General features: G+C 38.3%; 1 protein-coding gene across 1 annotated transcript; it reads left to right on the forward strand.

Moving 5' to 3' along the window:
- On the forward strand, window positions 1-27,406 carry LOC110061656 (eukaryotic translation initiation factor 3 subunit L-like). The gene is made up of 22 exons (XM_020768508.2): window positions 1-153; window positions 326-389; window positions 4,600-4,709; window positions 8,234-8,268; window positions 9,019-9,098; window positions 10,049-10,110; window positions 13,164-13,227; window positions 14,268-14,341; window positions 14,462-14,542; window positions 15,203-15,271; window positions 16,134-16,310; window positions 17,525-17,608; window positions 18,275-18,361; window positions 19,608-19,670; window positions 19,829-19,899; window positions 21,973-22,072; window positions 22,661-22,734; window positions 22,883-22,940; window positions 23,836-23,874; window positions 24,581-24,673; window positions 25,393-25,473; window positions 26,276-27,406. Exons 1-22 carry the CDS (start codon window positions 121-123, stop codon window positions 26,303-26,305), a joined length of 1,629 nt encoding a protein of 542 aa, XP_020624167.2. The 5' UTR covers window positions 1-120; the 3' UTR covers window positions 26,306-27,406.
- The last annotated feature ends 5 nt before the right edge of the window (window positions 27,407-27,411 follow it).

Below are 27,411 nucleotides of genomic sequence, written 5' to 3' on the forward strand. Positions count from 1 at the left end.
ACATGACACACAAAATATTTTTGGCCAGGTTACTGATTCACGTTATAAAGACACGAGGAGCCACGAAGCAAGGAGTACTTATTTTTTGTCCTTTTCCGTACAAATTTAAGCTTATTTGCGATGCACGAGTCAGAGGAACAATATGAAGGGGAGGTTAGTTTTTTCACAATGTCTAAAATATTATGTCTTGTCTTGTTTGTTTTGTAGTTTTCATAAAATTCCCGAACGTGAAATGATGGCTATGTAGCCATAATTTTATGGAGAATTTTAATTTTTGTTTAATACAAGGTTAACTCAAGCTTACTGTTTTGTTGGTCTGTTTTAGAGTGACAGGCAAAATGGAGGAAATTATGGAGGAGAGTATGAGCCTCCTATACACGAGAAGGGAGGTAAGCAACGGCGGAGCGATTTTACAATACCGAGCCACTTATTAACATATCTCTCAATGCTTCCAAAAAGGAAGCATATATAGAAACAAACATAAGCGTACGGGCACTTTCGGACTAGGGAGGGTGGGGTGGGGGGTGACCTTCTTGCCCAAAAAATTTAGGCAGTTACCGAATGCGCGATTGTTGAAATCGGGATGCAAACGCACTCACATTGCATGAAAAACAAACTCGTTCACAATTCCCGCATCTGCTGAAACCGTGTGGCATGAAATTTTCGCGGGAGTTTAAGGTCATTCCTCACATTTGCATTGCGCATCCTTACTGCGCATAATTGATGGCGTCATTAGCGCACGCTCGTTCACACGCATATTGAAAACATGACGGATTTGCCTTGATATTGAGCTCTGTCAGTTGAAAAATGGCTCAAGCTCACAAAAGAGCATGGGCACCCCAATTTTCGTTCCAGTCATTGTAATCAGCTAATCATAAGCTTTGCATGAGAAAAGATTGAGGCCTCGTGCACGATGTTGGTGTACAATTGCGTAACAAAAACGGTCTTGCGCTAGATTTCTTATTATTTCTCGTCATTCTTAAAGCCAGTGGTTGTAAAACTTCGCAGAATTAAAGTTCCATCTATGTGCACCCCAAAAAGCGAAATTTTCCGTCTGAAAGAGATTTATTAGAAGAACAATAACAAAATTCCGAGAACAGATTAGGTAAAAAGTGCCGTTTTTCCCCCATTTTTTGACCAAAACGGAAAGTGCATTATTATAATTTTTAACTTCTTAGTGTGAACAATTCAATTCAAGAAGGTGTCTCCAAAGTGCACCTAAATTTTGCTTTAAAATGGTGGGATTCTTTCATTTGTGGCTGTATCTGTCAAAAAAATTTGATTAAAAAACTAGCGTGAGACCACGTTTTTAATTTAAAAACTTTGTCATTTTATCGCGCCTTTGTTCGCACGTTTCGAGCACTTTTTTCCTTTTTTGCCTTTCGCGCAAATTTTGCGTTTTGCCGATTGCGCCTCCGGCATCACGCATTTTTTTTTGCCTTTCAGGCCCGCGCTATTTCTGCCACTTTGTTGTTTTGCTAATTTTGCCTCGTGGCGCCTTTGCCGCTAGAGCGCTGGCGAACAACACCGTAATAAAGGCTGGAGTGTGCGAGCGGTGCAAAGTACTGACAAAAAGCCAAAGCGAACATTTTATGATACTTTTAGTGATGCTATTTTCACAGGCAAATGCTCAGTTGAGATTGAACGTTATCCTCGCTGATCCTTCCGCAAAGTTGGCGAACAACACCGTAATAAGGGTCAACCAACACATCGATGTTTTGTTTTGTTTTCTCTTCATGGGGAAACCTTTCAATCCCAGTCTAACTCAACTCGTCCATCCATTTCCTTATTTGGACATAATTTGGGCTTGTTGTAAATAAGAAAATGGCCACGATGAACACGAAATGGACAAGAAGATGCAGGGAACTTGCTTGCTTAGTTCTTGTAAAAAGAAACAAAAAAAGACATAAGCTGATTCGTTCTGTCATTTTCTCAAGATCGCCAGGCTGGACAAAAATTGGACAAACGTGTTTAAAGTTACATCGTTTCCAAATCCTTGGTAAGCATTCTGATAGCGATATATAGAGTAACTTACTAGCATGTGGCGTTCTCTTATAGTTTGCGTTCTGGAGAACGCTTTTCTCCATTTTTGTGATTAAAAAGAGCTCCTTTAACAATAATTTGCCATGCTTTGCCTTGCGAAACCTGTATTATGATTAAGGAAGCTTACATTCGGAATTGAACCAACTCAGTTTGCTGGACTCGGAATAAAGGCAAAATACGCAAAAAGCCAAAAGGGTGCGATGTTTTTGCTGGCGCGAAAGGCAAAAGCAAAAACCACCAAAAGGAGTAACGTGCGCGATTTTGGCAAAAAGCAAAATTTGCCAAAAAGGCAAAAATGGCAAATCGCGCCTGCAATGGGCACGATAAGAATAGTGTAAAATACGGCCCGATGTGTTACGCTACTTGCGAAGATGTGTGATTTTGACTCCTTACAAGGAAGGCACAAGCGCTTTTGAGACGTAGCTAAGATGGAAGGAAACTACATGAAAATCGCTACAAGATGGTGCTCATTTGAAGAGAAAAAAATTAATAACCTGCGAATTACAGCATTTCTAAAACAAATTTTCGTCCGATTTTTGCTAATTTTGATTTGTACACCAACATCGTGCGTGAGGCCTTGATCTAATTTCTATTGCTGAAAATTGAATAAATAGGAAAAATAGCAGACACACTGTGGTCTTTTCTATTTTGCAGTCAGTAACCACGTCAAGAAATTTGGTTCAAATTTTTAATCAAGGATTTAGCTTTCTGCCTGAATCAAACTTTGAATGTTTATTTGTGTTCGACACTATGCATTGACTTTAGTTTAATGCGTATTCTTATGAGTCTGGGTTCACAAAGATCTTACAATTACTGGGAATTCGTTCTCGTAATAAGGATCAAATAATGCCAAAATGGGGCATTTTCAATGCCTCACTGCTCCTTAATGAGCATGGGCACCCCCCTTTTTTATTTCAAAATTGAAGTTATAATATGACAAATATTCAGTGGACAAAGTTTGAACAAAACTCTATTGTCACTTTTATTTCAGAGGAATCACTTTAATTTTGCAGATTTTGGATTTTTTTAGTTTCGCGGGAATACATTTTCGCCAATTTGGGTTTCAAACTTTACTCACGGGAATAATTTTTCGTGGATTTCATGTGGGGTACTTGAAATTAACAAAAACAGAAGCCATGTGGTCGTTTTCGTTACACTGTTTGCAACCAATTTCATTGAAATTCAGCAATTTAAATAAAAGGAGTTCTTTGGAGGGAGTTTGTTTGCACGGGATTTAATTTTCGCAGATTGATGAAAAATCCGCGAAATTCGCGAAAATTAGATCCCACGTAAATTTCATGCCACACAGTAATTCCAAAAATAGTTTTGTTCAAAGATTGCAAACTCAATCAATCAAACATAACAACAGTCTCAATCCGAGTACAATCTTAAACTTTTTAAAAGAAAAAGTTCTCAAAAAAGTAACAACTAGAAACTTTATTTACGAGTTTTTGAAATCATGCTAACAGCATTATTTTGTAATGTGCTCTCTCAGTTGTCGTTGCCCGAATCATGAGCGTTTTGCCCGAAAAATCCCACAAGTTTTGTAGCTGGGGGGGGGGGGGCGCAGCCCCCATTGTCCCCCTTCCCCGGCTTTTACGCCTATGGAAACAAAAGGAACCATTCAAGTTCAGTGAGATGCAAATGAGCAGTACAGTATTCTACAATCCAGCCACAACAGCAACACATACTGGCTTTGAAAGTACTATTAATAATAATACAAATTTGCATATAAACTTAACTTACAGTAAGTCATATTTAAAGTTAAATTAATGAGTTGCTTACTTGAAAGGTATAACAATACAGGTCAGAAAATTGTGAACACTATAAGAATTAAAAATAAGGGAGTAACTAGGATTACCTATCATTTCGAGTAACTACATTTTCCAATTAAGAATTTTAAAATGTCAGCTTTTGACTTCCAGTCTAAAGCCTTTAAAAACTAACTAATTGTAAAAGTGCAAGACAAAAATTTCTGAAAATTTTAAAAAAACTAAAATAAGGAGCAAATACACTGATTTAAAAGAATAGAGCATTGTTTTGGCAACGGCTTGGAGTTATTGCCTGCTTGGCCAGTGTTTGCCATGTGTCATGATTCTAAAGTTTTTTGAACCACTTATAGTAAAACCATTCAAAACTTTGTTAACAGTCATACGTTTTGCCTTCATGGTTACAGGAAGTTGGGTTAAATTATGATTCAATAATACTTATTGCTTTTAAATGAGTCTTGAATACTATAATTGTGTAGTTCTATAACATACAGAAAATGACACTAAGGACACGGTGAACACTTGACATTTTTTTGTACTTTTTTTTATTATTGTACGATAAAATTTCTGCTAAACAACTGTTTACCTTAAGATTTCCTTTTGAAAAAAATTTTCAAGGACGCCTTGTTTGACTGTCTTCACCATTCTGGCAAACTCTGAACACGTGCTTTGTGATCATGTGCAATATCACACACAGACATTGACATTTTGACCACTTCCTGAAGATGAGTTTTTTGTGCTTGAACTGAATTTCAAAATCATTGTTTTGTTCATATGTTTGTTGCAGGTCAGATGTATAGCCTTGATCCTGGAGTAGAACCTCAAACATATACCTACAGTGTACCAGAAGAAATTCGAAGATTTATTCATTTCTTTCACCAGCATGTTACAGAACAGGTATGTACAAATAATGTTAGTATGCCAGCCCCTGCTACAGTAAAAACAATGAACACTTGAACCATGAACCATGAACACTCGACATAGTTTTGTACATTTTTTGTTGCCTACAGAATGACGGCTCTAATGAGCTTTGTTAACATTAATTTTTAGATACTAATATTCTATATTACATGAAGAGACATAATTCTACAGACACCAAAAAAATGTCCAAAAAATCATCAAGTGACTGTGTTCATTTTTGGAGTGTCCTTACTGTAAGTCTCCTGGTTTGGTCCTGTATTTTAGAACTGGTATTATTTTCTCAGGGCAAATGCTTTTTCCCGTGCAATGAAGGCAGGAGGCTGAGTACATACAGTGCAGCTCAGATATAAGCGAACTACGCATACGCGTATCATACGAGCGTATTTTGCGTATACGCGTATGTCAATACGCGCACATATACGCGTATATACGCGCGTATATGTCTCTTTGTTATGCATTCCCACAAGTTTCTTTATGTGAAGCATTGTTAGTCAAACAAAGGACATTATGTTTCTTGAGAATGAAAATGGCTTCAAAGCGAAATTTGCATATTGTTAAAACGTCAGCCGGTCAATAAAAGCTATCATATTTCGATCACTTCGCAAATTCACCGACAAACTACCGTTTATGAACACTTGATCTTAAGCTACTAAAAATGGGAAGAAAATTGATACAGTCGCTTGAACTCCCTATTTTAACACGTGAACTTTATGTTCTTACAAGTAAAGATCTGTGTTTCGGCACGTGTCGGCAAGTCGTTTGCGAAATGTTTATTGTCTGAATTAGCGTTCTGAAGATCCTAGTCGAAAAAATGATATCTCCGGTTATATTTGATACAGATCATGCATTCAAATGGTAAAATACTCTTTCCTTGACGAAAAAATTGTTTATCAAAGTTTCTATGGTGCGCCGCTCACGTTTAGTTATTTTTTCTTCAAGGAAAAGTTGTGTGTTTCGGCACGCGTCGGCAAGTTGTTTGCGAAGCGTTTATTGTCTGAAGATCCTCGTTGAAAAAATGATATCTCCGGTTTTATTTGACACAAACGTTCATTCAAACGGTAAAATGCTCTTCCTTTTACCAAAGTTTCTATGGCGCGCTGCTCACGTTTAGTTATTTTTTCCTCAAGTAAAAGTTCTGTGTTTCGGCATGCGTCGGCAAGTCGCTTGCGAGATGTTTATTGTTTGAAGCTTTCCGAAGACCTTGTCGAAAAAATGATATCTCCGGTTCTGTTTGACACAAATCGTTCATTCAAACGGTAAAATGCTCTTTCTTTAGCCAAAGAAATGTTTATCAAAGTTTCTATGGCGCGCTGCTCACGTTTAGTTATTTTTTCCTCAAGTAAAAGTTCTGTGTTTCGGCATGCGTCGGCAAGTCGCTTGCGAGATGTTTATTGTTTGAAGCTTTCCAAAGACCTTGTCGAAAAAATGATATCTCCGGTTATATTTGACACAAACCGTTCATTCAAACAGAAAAATGCTCTTTCTTTAGTCAAAATAATTGTTTATTAAAGTTTCTATGGCGCGCTGCTCACGTTTAGTTATTTTTTCCTCAAGTAAAAGTTCTGTGTTTCGGCATGCGTCGGCAAGTCGATTGCGAGATGTTCATTGTCTGAAGCGTTCCGAAGACCTTGTCGAAAAAATGATATCTCCGGTTCTATTTGACACAAATCGTTCATTCAAACGGTAAAATGCTCTTTCTTTAGCCAAAGAAATGTTTATCAAAGTTTCTATGGCGCGCTGCTCACGTTTAGTTATTTTTTCTTCAAGGAAAAGTTCTGTGTTTCGGCATGCGTCGGCAAGTCGCTTGCGAGATGTTTATTGTTTGAAGCGTTTCAACCTTGTCGAGAAAGTGATATCTCCGGTATCTGACACAAACCGTTCATTCAAATAGTAAATTACTCTTTTCCTGACAAAAGAATTGTTTATCGAAGATTCTATGGTGCGCCGCTCACATTTTGTTATTTTTAATTTTCTTCGAGGAAAAGTTGTGTGTTTCGGCACACGTTTCCAAGTCGCTTGCTTGGACCGTGTTCAGACTTTGTTTCGAGAAGATGTTATCTTTCGGTTGTGATGTTTGCTCCATGAAGATGGGATTGTTGAAGCGTGTATCCCCGGTTCTATTTGACAAAAAAAAAAAAAAAATAGTAAATTTTTGATTTAACGACAAAATACTCTCTCTTTTGATCAATATTCAGTCAGTTAATTTCCAGTCAAGTGCCCAATTGCAAAATGTTAGTTTCAGCTAACATTTTGCTTAGTCTGTAGGCATACGCGCGTATACTGTGTACGCGTATTCAAAATAAAGAAAACTCTTTCTCGCTCTGTGGCAAGCTGTCAAGCCATTGAAAACAACAATGACCTGATAAGAAAAGATGAAACAATAGGTTAGCTCATACATACTAATCAGGCATACGCGTATATGCTGTATACGCGTATGTGCGTATATGCATACGCGTATGTGCGTATATGCATACGCGTATACGCGTATTGGGCTGACGCGCATTACGCGTATATTTTGGTTCGGATATATCTGAGCTGCACTGTATTGTTTATGATTGTGTCGTTTGGGGTCTGATCATTTTTTCCTTGACCCAAGACTTCTAGATGGCAATTTTTGCTAGTCATTGGTGCCTTCAAAGAACTCTGTGCATGTTTTTAGCACATTTAGTGCAGCTGCAAGCTGTCTTTTATTCCGATAGGCCTAGGTTAACATCCACTTATGAATTTTGTTTTTTACAGAGAGTCAGTGAAAATGCTAGAGACAGAATAGGCATAATGACTTAGGGATGACTACATGGATTGTCATTAAAGTCTGTGTTGGGCTGAAGTGTCCAAAGTTGTGGGAGTTAATCCCAGTTTCTGTAGCAGTAAGCTACTAGGATTATTGTACCAACACCCTCCCCAACCCCACTCCAACCCTTATTTTTTGATCCCGTGGGGGTACCTCCATATATAAGCTAGTGCTACATGGGTATGTGCCTTTGTGGTATAGAAATGAGACAATTTTGGTCTACAGTAGAGTATAATTTACCGGAAAAGTGGCCATTGTATTAATAATGTGGTGACTAGAACGGGGTTCTTTCCCTGGTGTTTTGTAATAGAAATTGAAACTTGAAAGTGACTCAGTAAGGTATTGGTTTAATTAGCGTATGTTGGACTACGATAGTGGTTAAGTTTCTGCATGGATAATACCAGTAGCTAGTCTGGGAAAAGGTAGGGGGTTTTCAGGTGCCTAGTCTAGAATAGGGTTGCAAAATTAAGATGATCATGGTCTACTTTAGGGTAAGGGTTTCAGCAACCCAATGGCACACCCCCACCAAATGATTTACAAAGGTCCACCCCTTGGTTGATACAGGGTGTAAATCTAGAGTCTAAATCCAGAGTCTTGATCTATGGGAACATAATTTGAGGTGAGAGACTTAATCAAGGTTTGGCCCTGATCATCAATGAAGTGCAGACTGCATTTAACAAAATTTCTTTATTGCTTTGTTTCCTTCCAGAACCTTTATGAAATACAACAGATCTATGAAACAAAGTAAGTAGAAATACATTGCAGTTTTGTCATTGTTGTCCCGAGAGCTGCCTATCTTCTTAACTGGGACCTTGAAACAAGGAAAAAGTGGCTCTTGAGACACATAATTTGATTGGCTAGATTCTTGGACTAAGATTTCCAGGTCTAATTCAATGTTGGTTTCATTCACAAACATCTCTTATTGAAGCTCTTTGATTAGAGCATTTATGTGTTTTGCTATTGAGGTCTTAAAGCAGGTTCTAAACTATAGCACCTGAGTCTGAGTCAACCCCTGAAGAAACTAGAAACTAGCATTCAGTTAGTAATGAATCGAGCCAATCAAATAATATGTTTCCAGAGACACCTTTTCCTCTTGCCAAGGCCCTGTCAGCTGAGGAGGACAGATGGCTCTGGGGCTGAGGGTGGAGTTGTGTGTGATTTTAAGAGAGACTAGCAGTTTTTGCTTCGTTACTTAAGTTGTACATGTAAATGATACAGGTAAAAGAAAAAACGTCTAAACATAAGATTTTGACATCCCATTTTCAATTTTTTTTTCCATTTGTTCACCATTTTGCTTGTTATCTTCCCTTTCAATTTTTACTACCGTAATATGAAACAAGAAAAACTATTGTTTAGAAGAATTAGAATTGCAAAGTGAAAGCAAATATCAAGCATACCGGTAGTATGTTTTCACTATAATTATATACATGTACATTGTATATATGATCAGAAATTCTAACAGTTAAGAGCATCTTGTGATTTTTCTCATCTCAGTTTCAACAAATTAACTGAGAGACACTTTGAAAAATCCCCATGGCCTGACGCAGATTACGTGGCATCACTTGTGGATGGAGGTGAGTTTTTTCAAAGAACATGATGTCAACATATGTAACCAGGTTAACATATATGGGTAGATAACTTAAGGTATCAGTATACCTTAATTTCCTGAAAGCTTGATAAATTAGGAATTCAAATAATTTTTTTTTTCTTTATTTGCAAAAACATTAGTTTTAGAAATTTTACATAACAAAGCAAAATAATTTATGCCTTCGCCTTTATCAAGTTTGTTTTATATGCCTGGATTATTCTGGCAACATTTGCTTCAGAAAAGAAGCCAAAATGGCACAAGAACAAGCAGCCATTTCCTGCTTCAAAGGCTGCCAATTTGACAGCAAGCAATCACGGCCATGCAACCCACATGTAATTTCTCTACACCATCTGCTCCCTTGGATTTTGCTCTAGACTATGATGTTCAGCCTGTTGCAATTCGGTTTCATGCCATGATATATAGCCATTGTGCAATATTCTTGGCATCTCAGCGATTTGTCTTTCAAATCACCAACTGTCTTTCTTGGATAATAGAGGTACAAGAGGATGTTCAGTGATGTGACTCACTGTGTTTTGCCCTCTCTCAAGATATTACTGTATTTGCTGCATCCAGATCTGTGATGTTTCCTGCAACTGTCTTTCATTTTTATGTCTTTGAGCTACATGGTCTTTGAAGCTGGCATATTCTGAAGGATTTTACAGTCGTCACAAATTTCTAGTCAACACCCCAATGTTACCATTTGCTTGTTGAAAAATTGGGGACACAAATTTCCCTGCAATTATAAGCCTAGCCAATTTTTGAAATGTAAATTTCCCTCCTATAATAAATCACTCCAAAAATAAGCCCCTCAAAAGGCTCCTTTGAAAAATATATGCCTATTATTAGGGTTTATTTTCAGAATTTTACAACATTTTAAATTTTACTTGATTTGTAGGTAAGGTTGAAAAGAAGTCAGTATGTTTTGTTCTCTTCCAGATCAAGTGTTTTTGATTCTCTATAAAGAGTTGTACTACAGACACATCTACAATAAACTCAAGGTAATGTGTTGGTAACAAATTGATTACAAATGATTATTACTTTTAATAAGGAATATCTCTATAGTATATTTAACAATAAAATTGAGCGTGTGCTGAATATGAGATCATAGATGGCCAACAAGGTGCATAGTGCCAAGTTGCCTCTATTCATCTCATCAATATTCAACAAACGCAAGTGGAACAATTGTTTTATTAAAAATGCACCTCAAAATATTGAAAACTAAAACAGATTAGAATGAAAATAAAAATGCCCCAATAGTTATGTGTATTTGTAGAGCATGGTATAATGGCTCATATACCATGATGGCTAAACCAATGAAAACTCTTGAATTGCGTTATCCAATGATTCAGTTTTTAATAAAAAAAAATTATAGTTAAGTATAATATATAGATTTAGCCAGGCCTAAAAGCGGAGCTCCTGGGTCAGGTTGATCAAAGCCTGATTAAGCTTACCCAGGATAATTGAAGGGGTGAGTGCAAAACCATGCTAAGTGACGATTTGGGTGAAAAGAAAAACTTTTGCAAAAGGGCTTGAATTTTTGCATGTGGTCTTCAATGTAATAGAAAAACGCGGCCCCGTATTTTTGTCGCTGGTTTTTGCTTCGTTTTCGAGTTATAACGTACGCAAAAATACTTGGCTTTTCCTAGCCATGTCTTTAGGAGTTTATTTGTTGAACAGCAAACAGGCAGACTGTTTATAGTGTATGAAGTCAAAATCAAATCTCACAGCATATATAGAGCGGAAATCTGGGAACAGATTGTTTACATCGGTTATTGTGATGTGAGCACAACACGTGAATTGATCGAGTGTCAAACGAAATTCATCAAACAAAAAAGAGATGTGCCGCATTAGAGCTCTGTCAACTAATATCTTAAGCATTGTTTTAAAGTACCTTGTATGCCTGCCTGGTGGTTGAGAGGCATCATAAAGTCTCGATAAACCCGTAAGTCATCAGCACGCTTTAAAGAATCAAAATCTGTTCTGAAACTTCGAAGGCAGCTGAGATACCGTAATCGTGTTATCGGCGTTCGAAGTCAGATCGAGCCAGGCAGCAAAGTCCAAGAGGAGTTCTTGCCCAAGAAAAATACCCTCTGGTGAGTTGTGGCCCATTTGCCAAGTGTTGGTAGCGTCAAAGTTTGGAAAGCGAGAACTGGTTTTAGACTTATAAAATTTGTCTTGTATCGACCGCCATGTTTTCCCGCACATGAGGTGTAAAGACCCTTCCCGGCATGCATTGCGATCACGTTCTGCTGCGGACGTTTCTCCAACTGGTAACTAGATTGTTTAAACATAAGAATGGCCAACAAGTAGCGATTGATTGTAACATAGATCTGTGATCCAGGTTGCGTTGATTTTATTTCAAATCGGCATGATTTGTAGTGTTTTGAGCTTCTGGGATCAGCAGACATGCAGATGTATGGAGACCCGTAGGGTTAATCTGTTAATCTGTCAGCCCTATTTATAGCGCATTTTCACGTGAAAGCAACATCATTGAGCTTATAAGTTGCGTGAAATTACCATTTTGCTGTTTTCTAAGTGAAACTAGCATCCTTGCCGTCAAGCGTTAACGTGAAATCAACATTTTAACCTATTTAGACCTGAAATCAACATCATTGAGCGTATGCGCTGCGTGACATTGACATTTTGCTAGATTTCTAAGTGAAACCAACATCCTTGCCGTCACGCGTTAACGTGAAATCAACATTTTAACCTATTTAGACCTGAAATCAACATCATTGAGCTTATGCGCTGCGTGAAATTGACATTTTGTTGGTTTCTAAGTGAAATCAACCACCTTGCCGTCACGTGTTAACGTGAAATCAACATTTAAACCTTTTTTGACCTAAAATCAACATTTTTGAGCTTATACGTTGCGTGAAATTGACATTTTGCTGCTTTCTAAGTGAAATCAAAGTCCTTGCAGACATGGCGGGCCGATCCTTTGTTATGATAAACCAAGGCGAGACTTCGACTTATAACAAAGGCTTGGCTTGGCTATTATAACAAAGGATCGGATCTGTTTATCATAACAAAGGCCCGGCTTCATTTATTTGAAGACCTCGGCAGGAAAAGGGCGCTAGGTATTTTAATCAAAAGTGAACTTTGTCGAAAACGCTCCAAATTTCGCATGCAGTTTTGTTTAGGTACATTTAACAATGTCCCATAGTTTTTCCGCTAAGCTTCGCTTCGTTTTCGAGATATTGCGTATGCAGAAAAACTACTTGGTTTTCCTAGCAGCGTCTTTATAAACGAAGCAAAAACCAGTGGCAAAAATGCAGGACCACGTTTTCCTATTACATTGAAGACCACATGCAAAAATTCAAGCCCTTTCGCGAAAATTTTTCTTTTCACCCAAATCGTCACTTAGCATGGTTTTGCACTCACCCCTTCAATTAAAAAAGTAATAATTTTGATTTGAGTTTTGTAACTTTGTACCATGAGGTTTTCTGTTTATATTGTTTGGCCTTCTGTTTTGAGTTTGAATAATCTCAAGATACACAAAACAAAAACAGTGAAAAACATTTGCTTACAAGCAAAATTTATACTACGGTTAACTTTTAATCCTGACGTAGCATTAACCGACTTCCGAACAACCCTGCTGTGATTACAAATTAACTTGACATAAGCCCACGATCCAATCAAAAACTAGCACTTGGTCAGTGGTGAAAATAAAAAAAAACACAAGATCTCAATGAGTTCTAAACTTGAGCCCACGAAATGGTCATGTGATACTGGTCAGTGGATACCTTGTTTTGACAGGTGTCAATTGATCATAACATGAATATCCAGTATCAAAGAAGTTCACTGTAAACAAATTAAGGCTGCATGTCTCTATCAACCTACTAGCTGGAGTAAGGCCGCCATCTTGCGTGACTTTGTCGGTGTCATGCGTACGCACCCATGTGCAATACCACTAGCCATGAGAATCATGAGAAAATCAATTCATGGGTTTCCTTTTCTTTCCTATATGGATATGGGGCTCTGCTTGGCAGCGCTTCGGGCCATCAGAACCCTGCTATAAAATTTGTTTACGATCTTGTTTACTTTTCAGCCAACATTGGACCATCGCTTTGAGTCATACTTCAACTACTGCGATCTTTTCAATTACATTCTAAGTAAGTATGGAGCCTGTGTAAAACGAGAATAGACCTTTTGCATCAGTTGGTCTCATGACTAATTATAATTATTTATTAACTTTAGCTACAGCTATATGAATTTCAGAAATGGCAAGAACAGGATTTAAACAGTCAGAACACCAATGATCAGGCCAATCCCATTAAAGGCTGAGGTTCAATGATGAATTGATAACTAAAATATTGAGAAGGTTTCATATGGAAGTAATGAAGCTTACACCACTTTCAAATTGGTTTAAAGCCAAAATGAAGTGCTTTTTGTCTGGCTGCAGTGATAGTGTTGACAATTTGACTGTAAACTTTGTTTCACATTCAGAACAGAACAAATAAAAATTATTGTTGTTATTTTACCATTCACCAATTTAATTGTCATTTCTTTCCCTTTCTGAGAAACAATTATTTAGCCATACATGTATGATAGTACTGGAAGCATCTTTTTTATGAGGCAAATTTGATGTGTTTGTCAGCATTACAATCCTTCACCAATCAGAACCACAGTCATCCCCCACCACACCCCTCTGACACACAGAGAGAACAAGCCAAGCCAGTGAATCTGTTTGGGCATCTTTAATGATGGAACGAGAAGCCCATGAGGGTTTACGAAAGCTCCCAGGGCGGGTGGGAGGGAGGGAAAAGAAACAACTGGAACAATCAAACAAACAAAACAAGGTGGTCATAAGTTACAACCAAAATCAATGTCAGTCAACAGCTCGCTAGGCGCAGCATGGAGGCCATGAAGTTATTCCCTAGGAATTTGAGCTATTTGTGGGCAAATGCTTTTTCAAAATAATGGGGTTTGCTAGCAAGCATTCACTCACTTGCCCCAATTTTGGTGCAGCCAGAATGCAGGAAACTTTAATCAGTATGGAAATGCTTGCTACGCTGGCTTCTTTAGAGACCATTCACTCACACAGTCACATAACATTTTAATTTGAAGTCTTTACCACTACCAGGTGCAATCAACTTAAGCATTAAAGAAAAAAGCTTTCTTTCTTTAAATTTTATAGTTTGAATTTTTCCAGATACCGATGAACCTGTTCCTCTCAGTCTGCCCAATCAGTGGCTGTGGGACATTATTGACGAGTTTATTTACCAGGTGGATGCATGTGTTTAATATTTTCATCTTTTTCTCATAGAGTGATCAGTATGGAATTTTTCTCACTTACTTCCTTATGGTGCTCAGTGATCTAATAAGGATGCCTTTTCAATTTTTTAGTTCCAATCATTTAGCCAGTACCGATCAAAGTTGTTGAAAAAGGGAGAAGATGAAGTAGGAACACTGAGAGCAAACACAAAGGTATGACCCAACAATGAACAAAATTATGGTGTTCTGCAGTTTCTAGTGGAACTTTGTAACTTGTACAGGTGACTCCTCTTGGGCGACTAGCCTAAGAATACTGCAGATAACTCTTTTGTTTTTGCAATAAAAAACACGCACACTAAACGACACTATGAACAGCCTCTTCCAAACCAATGTACTTTAAGCTCATACATTTGTACATCAATAGCCTGTTTCCGAGTTGGCCTAAGCCTCTCTATCAAACTGAGGTGTGGTGGACTACCATTCATATGAAAATGAGTTTAATTTGCATGTGAATGAAATTTTATTTCTTATAAAAGGTTGAGCACCAAGACCCGCTTTGAGAAAGAGGCTTTAGGTAATTCAGAAATGGCCTATCACTCTATCAAATCTACAAATGTACACCACTCACCTACTTTTTGAACCCATTTTACACTCTCTTTGAACACTTTAGGAGCCATTACAGGTGGTTAGGGTTTTCTTTTATAGGGAACTAGAATAATTATGGACAATTGCACCGTGAGGGGAAAAACTTTAGTTGTTATATAGTTTTGCATCAAAAAAAATTATATTTTTGGGAAGGAGTAACAATTTCAATTCCAGTGGGATTTATTAATGAATTCCCCTAATCATAACATGGCTTTTTCCTTTTTTCAGATCTGGAATGTTCACAGTGTTCTTAATGTACTCTATTCTTTAGTGGAAAAGTCCAAGATTAACCATCAGGTGTGTCTGTATGCTACTACAACTCCAACAGCAACAACAACAACAAAAACAAAAGCAACAACAGTGTTAAACAATCAGTCAAGGGGCACAACAATGCCTTTGCAGATGCAGATTGCAAGCACCTGTCTTTCAGAAACATCAGTTAAATCAAAGATAAATACAGTAACTGAAAGTTACAAATACATGAGGAATGAACACAGGAACAAACATGAAAAAGACAGATGACAAGTAACGTATTATACCCTTCACTATAAGCTGTATTTTTGGCACCTGTAAATGGACTGTGTTTATTTGTGTTACTAAGGAGATTATCAATAACTGGCAAATTGGTGCAATAGTGCACTCCGAAAATACATATATCTTTCTTTTTTTTGAAAAAGCAAAATCTGAGATAAACAAATTATGAAATCTACATGACAAAATTAATGCGGTGAACTGAAAATTGATAAACAACAAACATGGCTGACAAGAATTACTACAAGCCTGCCAAATTTATACAATTTGCAAAATAAATTTAATATAATAATTTAATAAATTTAATATAATTATTATACAGCAAAAGGCTGCTAATTAACAAGATAAATATGGAGAACTCGTACAAATAATACCCTTCACTATAAGCTGTATATTTGGCACCTGCAAATTTGTGTTACTAAGGAGATTATAAATAATTGGCATATTGGTGCAATAGTGCACTCAGAAAATATCTTTTTTTTTTTTTGAAAAAGCAAATCTGTCTGTTCAGTTTGAAAAAGAATGATCAGCAGCGAGTAGTACAGCTGTAAGTGCATGGAATATACAGTGTATGGTGCTCAGATCAGGAGAAGAAGTCTGTGTTTGACCTTAGTGTCTCTTTTTTTAGCTGGAGGTGTATAACCAAGGTGGTGACCCTGATTCTGTGGCTGGTGAGTTTGGAATCCATCCCCTCTACAAGATGCTGGGTTACTTCAGTTTGATTGGTCTGCTGAGGCTTCACTCTCTGCTTGGTGATTATTTCCAGGCAATCAAAGTGCTGGAGAATGTTGAACTAAACAAGAAGGTAATTAAAGTAGTGAAATGAAGTAATGTACTGATAATAAGCCCCCTAACAATAAATACTTTAAAAAATATACCCAAGATGCAAAAATATACGTATATAATAATAATAATAATAATAATAATAATAATAATAGTAATAATAATAATAATAATAATAATATTTTAAAATATCACAGTAACTTCACTTGAACCACTAACACTTGGCTTTTTTGTACATTTTTTTGACCACTATAGAATGAAGGCTCTCATATAATGAAGAAGTTTAGCATTATTAAAATATAAGAAATAATTTCCAGTACTCAGAGCGCAATCAAGAAATCTTATTAAAAGTGGAATATCTCGTTCGGTTCTGGCGAACTTCATCAGCCACAATGAAAAATTTAATGTGAATGTTAAGAAGGGTTATATGATGTTTATTATGGTCTCGAGAGTGCTAGCATTGTTACAGATTAGTTTAGCTTAATACTCTTGTTAATATGAAGAGCCCTCATTCTATGGTCACTCAGAAATTGACCACAAAATGCCGCATATTCATGGTTTGAGTGTCCTCACAAAAACATTCTTTTTGATAACAATAATTGTAATAATTATATCTTTAAAAAAAGCCTCCTATTGTAGAATTAATGACTCTGAACATGTTTGGTACATCACATCCTTATATTCAGAGAATTTATACACATACTATATGCAACACTGTCTGTGGTACACCTTGGAATATTTCACGAGTCACTTCTATTTTCTCTGTATACACACGAACCTTTAGGCAAGTGTGTATATTAAGACTACAAGTGACAAGAGGAATGTTCTATGGTATGCCACAAGGAAAGTGTTTTATACCGTGCCATAGAAAATACAGTGGCCAACGCAGGCAATGTAGCACACAATGGGAAGGTTGGGTCTAATACTATAAAGTTTACAGTGGTTGTCCTGTATTCTGATTGGCTGTATGTTCTATGGTATGGTATAAAACACAACATGTGTGTCTGCAGCTGTATTTTGTCATATTCAACACCACGTCCAAAATAACATAAACCTGAATAATTTGAATGTCAAAGTCCTTCCAATATGTCCAATATTTCTCAACTTTCCTCCTCCACAAATGGCAAGCCTGTGCGAAAATAAGACTGTCAAAATGGGCTTTTTAAGAAATAAAACCTAGGGCTTATTATTGGAATATATAAATTTGAGGTTTGTCGGTGTGTTATCTACTTTCAGAGTCTTTACTCCCGAGTTCCTGCCTGCCAAATCACCACTTATTACTATGTTGGATTTGCATACCTTATGATGAAGAGGTACCAGGTAAAGGAACCATTTCACCATCGTGCTGTGGCTGTCAAAGTAGAGTTTAAACCTTGCCCCAACAAATTGTTTTTTCAGGTTTTATTTTCACAGCTGTTCAAGTTGTGTTCATAACTGTGACGATCATTCTTGTCTTAACACCTTTCTCCTCAGTTCAAATATATGATCTTTCATACGTTCAGTTGCACTCTTCACCATTTACGGGTATATTACGAACTCACAATGTGATCAGCCCCCACTTGTTTTGATAACTCAGTTGGTAGAACACTGCTCCAGTATTTGAACGGGTTATGGGGTTGAATCCCGTTCGAGCTTGATTTTTTTTTTTTCCAAACTTTGTTTTCACAGCTTTTTTAAGTTGTGTACTTAACTGCAATGATCATTCATGTCTTTACATCTTTCTCGGCAGTTCAAATATTTATATGTGATCTTTCGTATATTCACTTGCTAAGTCTATCATGTTGTACAGTGTAAAAATTTATTTGTTTCTTACCACCGCTTCTTTTAAAAGTCTGTGCACAGAACTTCTATTTTTCATTGAGTTTGTCAAGATTGCCAGCAAAATATTATCAGTGGGGGATATGAACAAGCCAAAACGCAATGGTGTGCATTTTCAACATGCTTATTCTGAGATATAATTATTATTGTTTCATTTTTCCATTCCAGGATGCAATTCGCAGTTTCTCCAATATTTTGCTGTACATTCAGAGGACCAAAAATATGTTCCAGACCAAATCTTATCAGTATGAACAGGTGAGAGGTGCTGCAACATGTCTAGTTTACTCCCATGGAATGTGTTTCTTTTCTGGTGGGGGGAGGGGTGTTTGGAATAATTTGGATGAAAGTATTAAACACCTCCCCCCTAAAACTTTCAAAAGCAGACTTAAAAGCTTAACATCTTACAGTCATATTGCCAACATTCATGGCACTTGCTAGTGACGTTTCTAGGTACTGAGTTAGTGATTTACTGATTTATTCTGCTTATTTATTTATTTATTTATTTATTTATTTATTTATTTATTTTCCCTTTTTTCCCTTATGTTATTTCCTTACTGCCCCCCCCCCCCCCCTTTAAGCTTTACTGCCAACCAACTTCTTTATATATTAAATACTATTTAATTTAACTCTGCTTGATTAGCTTCTAAGTTATTCTGGGTGAATTTACCTTATTTTCTGCTTCAATTATCTTATTTTGTTACTAAGAGTTCTTCATAAAGTGTGTGTGTGTTGTTGTGTGTTTCAAATATTGCATGGCGTGGCCAATTGACTGTTTACTTTAATTCTTGTGATGGTTAAGGGATCTTAAGTCCCGAGCAGCAAAGAGCTACCTTCGCATGCAACTCTTTGGAAGAATTCTACTAGTATACTACTGCAAATGCTGCAATTTAGTTGGCTGAGCTACTTGTACACTATAGGCCATTAGTGCGCGGTGGCTTGAGGTCATCTTCAACATGTTTCTCCGCTGTTTCGAGGAAGATATAGAAATATTAATGGATAATTCCGTTCTCAGGAACATTCAAGAAAGGAAATTGACCACCACGTGAAATGAACTGATGAACGTATGTAAACAGCTGCAAATTTCAAACAACAATTTCATCCGTGCGGTTTTTGCTTAAGCGTGAATTTAAATACGGCTTGATATGTTGAGAAATACTTGAAAAAATTTTAGTCGGACTTCTACTAAAACAATTGGATTATTCGCTCTCGATTTCTATGAGGTGATAGTCGATTTGGCCTTCAGCCTTATCAACTTTCACGTTACAGAAATTTTGAGTTTTTCATCTAATTGGTAATTACATTGCATTACCCTGTTAGGGACACTGCTTTACTGGGCAATTTGTCTTGTAAGTAGCATAACACTTGCTGCTGTGTTTTCATTGCCCAAGCACAGCCAGGAGAAGGATCAAGTCGTGCTATTTTGTTCATGTGTTTAAGTGATGTTGTCAATTGAACTTGAAGAGTTGTGTGGTTTCAAGTACCCTTTAATTTTCTGTCTCAGATTATGAAGAAGAATGATCAGATGTATACACTGTTGGCCATTTGTTTGACGTTATGTCCACAGGTATGGAATGCTTTGGGATTAATATCTATAGTTTGGTAGATCTTGGAAATCAAGCATGTGGACTGTATTCCAAAATTCGGACAGCTCAATTCCCCTTTTTATCTTGGACTAGTTTGCCATATCATAAAACATTCTTGTACATTTTGTTCTTGTTGTAGCGAATTGATGAGAACGTTCATTCACAACTTCGTGAAAAGTGTGGAGACCGATTGCAAAGGCTGCAGCGTGGGTAGGTTTCATTTTAAATTTGTGTTCATTAAATCCTCTCTCTCTCTTTTGAACAAAGATCATGGTAACGTGATACAGTGGAAGCCCGCCTTACGGTTACTTCGCTAATACGACCACCTCGTTATTACGGCCACTTCTCTTTTTGTCCCGGCGAAACGTCCATTACATGAACGTATTACCCCGTTGATACGGCCACTCAAACCAGTTAAGTTCATCTTTACATTGTTAATATTGAATGTACCGATTGAAGTTTATTTTTTTTTTAAATATATCTGCATTCCTGATGCAATGTAAAGTACAGTTGTTTAGAAGTGCTATTGTGATTTATTTGTTGAAACATCACTCAGTTTAGACTAGTCATGAAATTTGACCCTACCCCGTTAATACGGCCAAATTTTTATGGCCTGTTGGTGACCGTATTCAGGGTTTTGAAATTGAAATAAAGTAGCAGGAGGAAATCATAAAGTAGGCGGCGCACTCCTAGGGTCATAATAAAGGAGGCCACACGTGTAGAAGAGTGCCGGATTGGCTTACCCCCTCCTGCACGGGGGAGGGGGGGGGGATGGGGTGAAGACCCTGGAGAATTTGAAAATCTGTGTCGCGGTGCATTTTGATGACCGAAAACTGATTTTGTTGGAGGCTACTGTACACTTTATTTTAACAAGAGTTTGTTAAAAATTCGCTCATTGCAAGATGAGTTTCTGTGGAAGTTCACTTATAAAATGCTACATAATGCTTTTTGTTCCATCGGTACTTGTTACATTGCAGTACCATGTTTGGCTTGGAATTCAATTAAACTGTAGTAACATGAATCAACTGTAATTTTGTTAATGATATTATTTCAATTATGCAAGTTCAAGGAAAAAAGTTTCAATATGAAGATCGTTTTAGTCTTTGTAATGAAAAATAGCTGCAGATGAATTAGGTGCATTATCGTGAAAGGATTGAAGCGATTTCCGGTGATATCTTTCCTGTCACGTACATTAAGTATAACAACAAATCAGCGATCTCGTTTCGTTTCTGTTTCGATTTTTTGACATTTTTTTGAGTTTTCGTTTGTCTTAAATTCCGAGCGCTTGCGTTGATGAAGGCCTTTAGTGTTAAGACACCTTTCAAACCGTTACTTAGAATACGTTTGGAGCACGTTTGGAGTAACATTTTACGATGAAGACTGCTCTCACATTCACCACGCGGACGCTTAGAGAGCTGGATCAATTTGTGGTCAGCTTAGCTCAAATACTAGTGTTTTTTTTGTTTCTTTTTCTGTCGCTTTAATAACTGGAACAGCACATAATATTAGTTTACCTGTTTGCCTTCGTAAATTTTCGACAGTGCTAATTTTCAACAGTGCTCCGTTGTGGAAAATGTTCACGTGCCGACAAAACTGATATATGTACATGTACGTAATGCCCGTCAAAAATATTGCTCTTGCTTCGAAGTTCGAAAGGTCCATGTATAGGTAATAGCCGCACTGTTAAGATTTTCACCATTTTATTTATTACCGGAAAAAGATCAGATCATGACTACGTTGGCGAAACAAAATTGTGTATTAAGAAACTTTGCGACAAAAAGTACCCGGCGCAAATGCTTGAAGTAGCTGGTGACTTGCGCCGGGCGCCGGCTAATTGTGAAAACCCTGTACCGTATTAACGGAGTTCTACTGTACTGGTAAAGAAAGTAAAGAAAGGAGTTTGAGGTGGGTCACCCTCCTCAACGCCTCCTAATCCGGCTTTCCCCCATTCATTCCTCGTGTTGTCGTCTAGTGCATTTATTATCAAGGGCCAGAGAAGAAAATTTATATACGGAGGTGTCATTTACCAAGTCATTTTGGACATCCTGTTGGTCCTAGAAAAATGTCCCCGCTCACCATTATCAACTTATGATCACCCTTGCCCCTTACTTTTATGACTCCCCTCCCCCTTACTCTTTTAAACGCCCCTCCCCCTTACTCCTGTAGCCCCGTCACTTTTTCTCCCTCATTCTGAAATCACTGGAAAGACATTACTCATCCTTGATATAGTGCCAACTGTCTAGATGTTTGTGAGCATTTGAAAATTACTATTTCGTTTTTCAGGGATGTACAGACATTTGAGGAGGCCTTCTCGTACGCGTGTCCAAAATTCATCTCGCCTGTACCTCCAAACTTTGACGCTCCGCCAGCCAATTTTAACAGGGTGAGTGAATTGATTGTTTCTAATGAGAATAGCTAAAGAGTCAGACTGATCAGCTTTAAAGCAGGGGTTTCATTAAGGGCCGGGCACCGGGAAAATTGACCTGCTGTGCCCGAGTGGTTCGACCATCTAGACGAACGTTTTTCTTATAAAGACGTTCAGTTCAAATAGTTTTGCGTGCCTGTGAACACCAGTTGTCCTCCTACTGAAAACGTTAATGAAACCCCTGCTTTCCAGTTAGCCTGCAGTGCGGGCGTCTTATCAGGGAGCGCGGGTTGCGGTTATGTCCTCACGATCGTTCACCGAACCGCCTATCGTCCACCCTCTCGGTAGAATTTTTTTCCTCTCCTCAACCTTCCCCTGGTTCAAAAATTCAAGATGGTGACCAAATATTTCGTCGAAATATACTGAGCTTCCACACAGGAACCTTTGCATTGAAATAAGACAATGTTAGTCTTGAATTCGATTAAACAACATTTCGGTGCTTACGCAGATACGATGTTACTTTTCCCTTTTGTTTTATGAACATAATCTTTACGAAAAGTTTCCTTATCCTTTCTCAGTCTTCACTAACTTTTCTTTTATCTTCAGGAACCGTTTAATCTCCAGCTTAAGGTTTTTATGAACGAAGTGTCACAACAATCTCTTATACCAGTTATAAGAAGGTAAAAAAAAAACGTTTTTCTTTCTGTGATGGTTGTTGTTGTATCTCACCAACAACTGTATTGGTGTCGACAGTTTTGAACATAGCTCTGTGTTTCTTTCTTGTGTTATCTGACGTATCTCTAGCTATTATTTTTAATTTGTTTTCAGCTATTTAAAACTCTACACCACAATGCCCATCGCAAAGCTGGCTGCTTTTCTTGACATGGTGAGTAAAAGAGAAATGATTTGTGTCGAAGCCAGTGTTTGCAATTACTTTGTTTCTATTCTGCATAGCGGAAGTAAAAAGGGGGAGATGGGGAGAGAAAGCGGGGATAGAAGGAGGGACGAGTGTGATTTCCAACCCTTCCCTGTGTACGTCTGATTGTACAGAGTGAGAAACATTTCTACTTACAGCGTGACTGTTGGGCAGTAGAGAGAATCATCATTAGCTTGGACTCACTGTTTGTTATTTTTACAATACTTTTTTTTCATTCTTGATGTGACGCCTTCATGTTGTCTCGCTGAGCTGGCAAAACCCGGCATAGCGGGAGTAAAAAGGGGGAGATGGGGAGAGAAAGCGGGGATACAAGGAGGGACGAGTGGGATTTCCAACCCTTCGCCATGTACGTCTGATTGTACAGAGTGAGAAACATTTCTACTTACAGCGTGACTGTTGGGCAGTAGAGAGAATCATCATTAGCCTGGACTCACTTTTTTTTTCATTCTTGATGTGACTCCTTCATGTTGTCTCGCTGAGCTGGCAAAACCCCCACCCGACTATCAGATATAGCGTTTGTGACAGCTGCTTCAAGGCTACATTTGAACTCTTATATTTACTGCTGATTTCCTTCAGGGTGTACAACAGGCTCGATTGACTGATTCAGCTAACAGGTCTATATCCTTGTTGCCAGTCAATTTAGACCACGCGATCATTCGTCTTGTAGGCTGCAATTGTGCAATTTGCCACATGCAACTGATTACACAGGAGTATGTACAAACAGGACTATTGTAACCTCCCAAATGAATCAGCACGTGACAACAAGGATGTGAGCACGTTAGCCGAATCTGTCTATTCTCGACGTGAATAAAACTGACTGTTGTTTCCTTTGTACTTCTCACAGGACGAGAACCAATTCAGGACGCAACTGCTCTGCTTCAAGGTAAAGTTTCAATGTAAAATGAAATCTGACTTAAGAGTCAAGTGTTGTAGGAAGGATTTCTTAATTTGAGGCTAACGTACTGTGATAGGTTAAATAGCTTAGATAGAACAAGACCTGGCCAGTATTCCTTAGCGCTTCTCTCTGATTGATTTTAGTATGGGAATCGAGTATCACGTGAAGTTTGTAAATCATATCCCTTTTCACGGTTATCTTTTCTTATTTGCATCATAATATATAATACAACTTGAATGTGCGGCAATTTGGGCAATTTAACTTAGCGGGAAAAGAGCTATTATGACTTCTATTAGCAAGCCTTCGCGGGATGCCTATATGCTAAATGCTTGTGTTTGGCTCCCTACGATCAAACTAAGTTAAAGAACAGCATTTCTACGTCATAGAGAGTGTTTCCACAAATGAATGAGAAATGGCATCTGACCAATCACAACAAGCGCAAGTACCACAATGAACCAATCAGATCTAGGTGCAGAAACGTGCAACCGGCGCCAAGCGCGGGAAGACCTGCGCAAGCTACGATGGGATTTGGTTTTGCACTTGACTGTTGGTCAAAGATAAACTACGGAACTTTATACTCAAATATTAACGTCCATCGAGGGAGAATTTTTTGTTTTTGTCTTTCACTGTGCCGCCTTATTTACTCTTTTGGGGTTGTTTTGTTTTATCAAACCTTGTCGCTTCGTCTTCGCAGCATAAACAGAGAAACCTTGTGTGGACTAAAGGCACAGATGCTCTTGAAGGAGAACTTCAGTCTTCTTCTGAAGTGGACTTCTACATTGACCAGGTAAGGCATCATTGAAAATTACTTTCTGTGTAAAGGTCGGTACCTTTAAAAGTCAGGGCCCTGTCTACGCTACGCCGGACGAATTTGAAAACGCAGCTTTATTTCTACTGTTAGGCCTACCGTCCACACTAATCCGTCACGAAAACGGAGCTTTTGGAAAACGCTCTTCACACCGGAGGAATTTGAAAACGCCGGCTTTGCGTTTTAGTGTGGATCGAAAACTTTTTGAAAACGGAGCTTTTCAGAATCGATGACATCACGATATTAATATGATTGACCGATGATTGTTGCGTTTTCAATTTTCTCTGGCGTAGTGTAGACGGAAAAAAAAACTTTTGATGCATTGAAATTTCTCCTGCGTAGTGTGGAGGGGGCTTAAAATATGAGCCTTTCGTTTCAATAGTATAATAGCCCTCGAAACGTTTTTCGCTCCTATTTTATCAGGTGACCGTAGAGCGGTTTTCTTTCGAACATGTTACTTGCCTATGATCTTCATTTCCTGAGCCTGATGATGTGTACAAGAAACTTGTGCAACGTGACCTTACGACTCCGACCAATCACAGAGAAGCTGTGGCCTTCTTAGCCAATCAGACGCAAGCTCCGGCCTGATGGGCCACTGACATGACGCAGACTTTACCTTTACTAACCAGTAAAAGTGTTCTTTGCTTACTCATAGAGCATCACAGTTTCCTTGTGTTGATCTGTCTTCTTCTTTTCAGGACATGATTCACATCGCTGATACAAAAGTGGAACGGCGTTACGGAGATTTCTTCATTCGACAGATTCACAAGTTTGACGAGGTGAGACGATCTGAGTCTGTTAATCCTAAACTCCCTATGGAGGTGTTTCAGTTACCCATTTCAGTCCCAGAAACAAGCATGGAATAAATTGATCTGGCTCTAATTTTGACGGTTGTTTGTTTAGACTAGCCACGAACATTTCACAAGTATTTGACGATTGTTTGTTTCGAGCAAGTCATATTACTTTTCACTCTTGCGAGAATCCTGGGCGGCGACTAAAGACAGGAATACGACGTAAAAACATGCGATCAGGAGCATTGTAATCTAAATGCTCTCTTCATCAGGTTTTGTCTTGACGAGGTCATAAAAGGAATATAAGAGTGTGCACAGAATATAAGAGTGTGCCTGGAGTGTGCACAAATTGGCGTGGTCACAGCTTAAGACGAGAAAAGAAATTATTTTCTGTCCCACGTTTCTGTCCTGGCAGCAAACAAGGGTTTCGGGGGAAAGGACAAAGCTGTCTTTCCTTCCTCCCTCCACCCCTAAGAGAACTTGCTTAACGGTCTTAAGACCCTAAGACGCAAACCACTGAAACTGCGATAAGGCGTTCTTTTTTTTTTTCCGCGGCAGCGGCCGAGGAGAGGAAAAAAAAGAATGCCTTTTCGTAAGCAAGACAAATACTACAAGCAGTCTTTCTTAGCTTTTCTTTCCCCTTAGCGCCAGACACTTGTTTCTCACTGGGACCGCTCGCGCACTATGTATAGCGTGATCACATGTTTGATCACGTGCGAGTCCAAATTTCAAGCTGTTATTTCTGTTCCGCATTCTTATGACTTACCACTTTCTTTGCCTATTCTGTCAGGTGACCAAAAGCATCCAGGCGGTACAGTGATACCTCTCAAAGCAGAAGACAGCACGCTGTATTGGATCACCAACAGAGAGAATAGCCCATTATTTTGCGAGTTCCTTCAGCCTCTATCAAAGCGAGAGCTGGTGCGCAACCATTCATGAATGAGTTTAATTTTCATCATCCTTTCATATGAAAATGAGATTTCATTCCATGTAGCATGTGAATGAAATCTTATTTTCATATGAAATGAGGGGCACCGAGACTCGATTTTAGACAGAGGCTAAGGGAGATCCGAAATGGTTCATTTGTACTTTGAAGAAGGAAAAAATACATTGCCGATAATTAACCTCCAATATTTTTCCTCTTTCTTGCCGGATGTAGTTGCTATTTTAAGTAGCTTCCCTCTCTCGTCACCTTGGCTTAGTTCTCAGCAATTTTGACAGTCACGCATACAAATTAGTCATTGCTACACGTCTGTTTACAAAGCCATTGTTAAGTATTTCCTGAAACTATAAATAAGTGGGTGGGAGGCGCGGTCGTGTCCGGATCGAGCGGTCTAGGTTTGAGCCCTGGCCGGGGACATTGTGTAGTGTTCTTGGGCAAGACACTTTACTCTCACTGTGCCTCTCTCCACCCAGGTGTATAAATGGGTACCAGAGAATTAAATGCTGGGGGTAACCCTGCGATGGACTAGCATCCCATCCAGGGAGGGAGTAGAAATACTCCCAGTCGATTCATGCTACAGAAACCGAGATAAGCTCCGGCCTGGTGGGCCACTCGGCTCATATGCAGACTTTACCTACCTATCAAAAATAACTGGATTCCCACAGTAGTTTCTGACTTTTTTTACGCACCCTTCCACAGTGTATTTTCCGGAAATTCCTTCAAAGTCACCGCGCTGATATGTCAAAACCGAAACAAGATCAAAGTATAAATTCTCTTGATAATATTAATACACTGTTAAGGAGAGAAGTGAGGAGAATAGAGGAAGGCATCAAGTATGAGTAGGACTTCGTGTGTGTAGAAAATTCACGAAGCTAACGTCAAAGAAAAATGTGCAAGTTGTGAGTGCTGTGTTAATAATACTGACTTCATTTATAGCAATCGTTCTTTACTTGGTGACAATAAAAAAGTAAACTTCAATAGTG

The sequence above is a fragment of the Orbicella faveolata genome, unplaced genomic scaffold (genome assembly GCF_042242905.1).
Source record: "Orbicella faveolata isolate gen_17 unplaced genomic scaffold, um_ofav_v1 contig_2, whole genome shotgun sequence".
Classification (NCBI taxonomy): Eukaryota; Metazoa; Cnidaria; class Anthozoa; order Scleractinia; family Merulinidae; genus Orbicella; species Orbicella faveolata.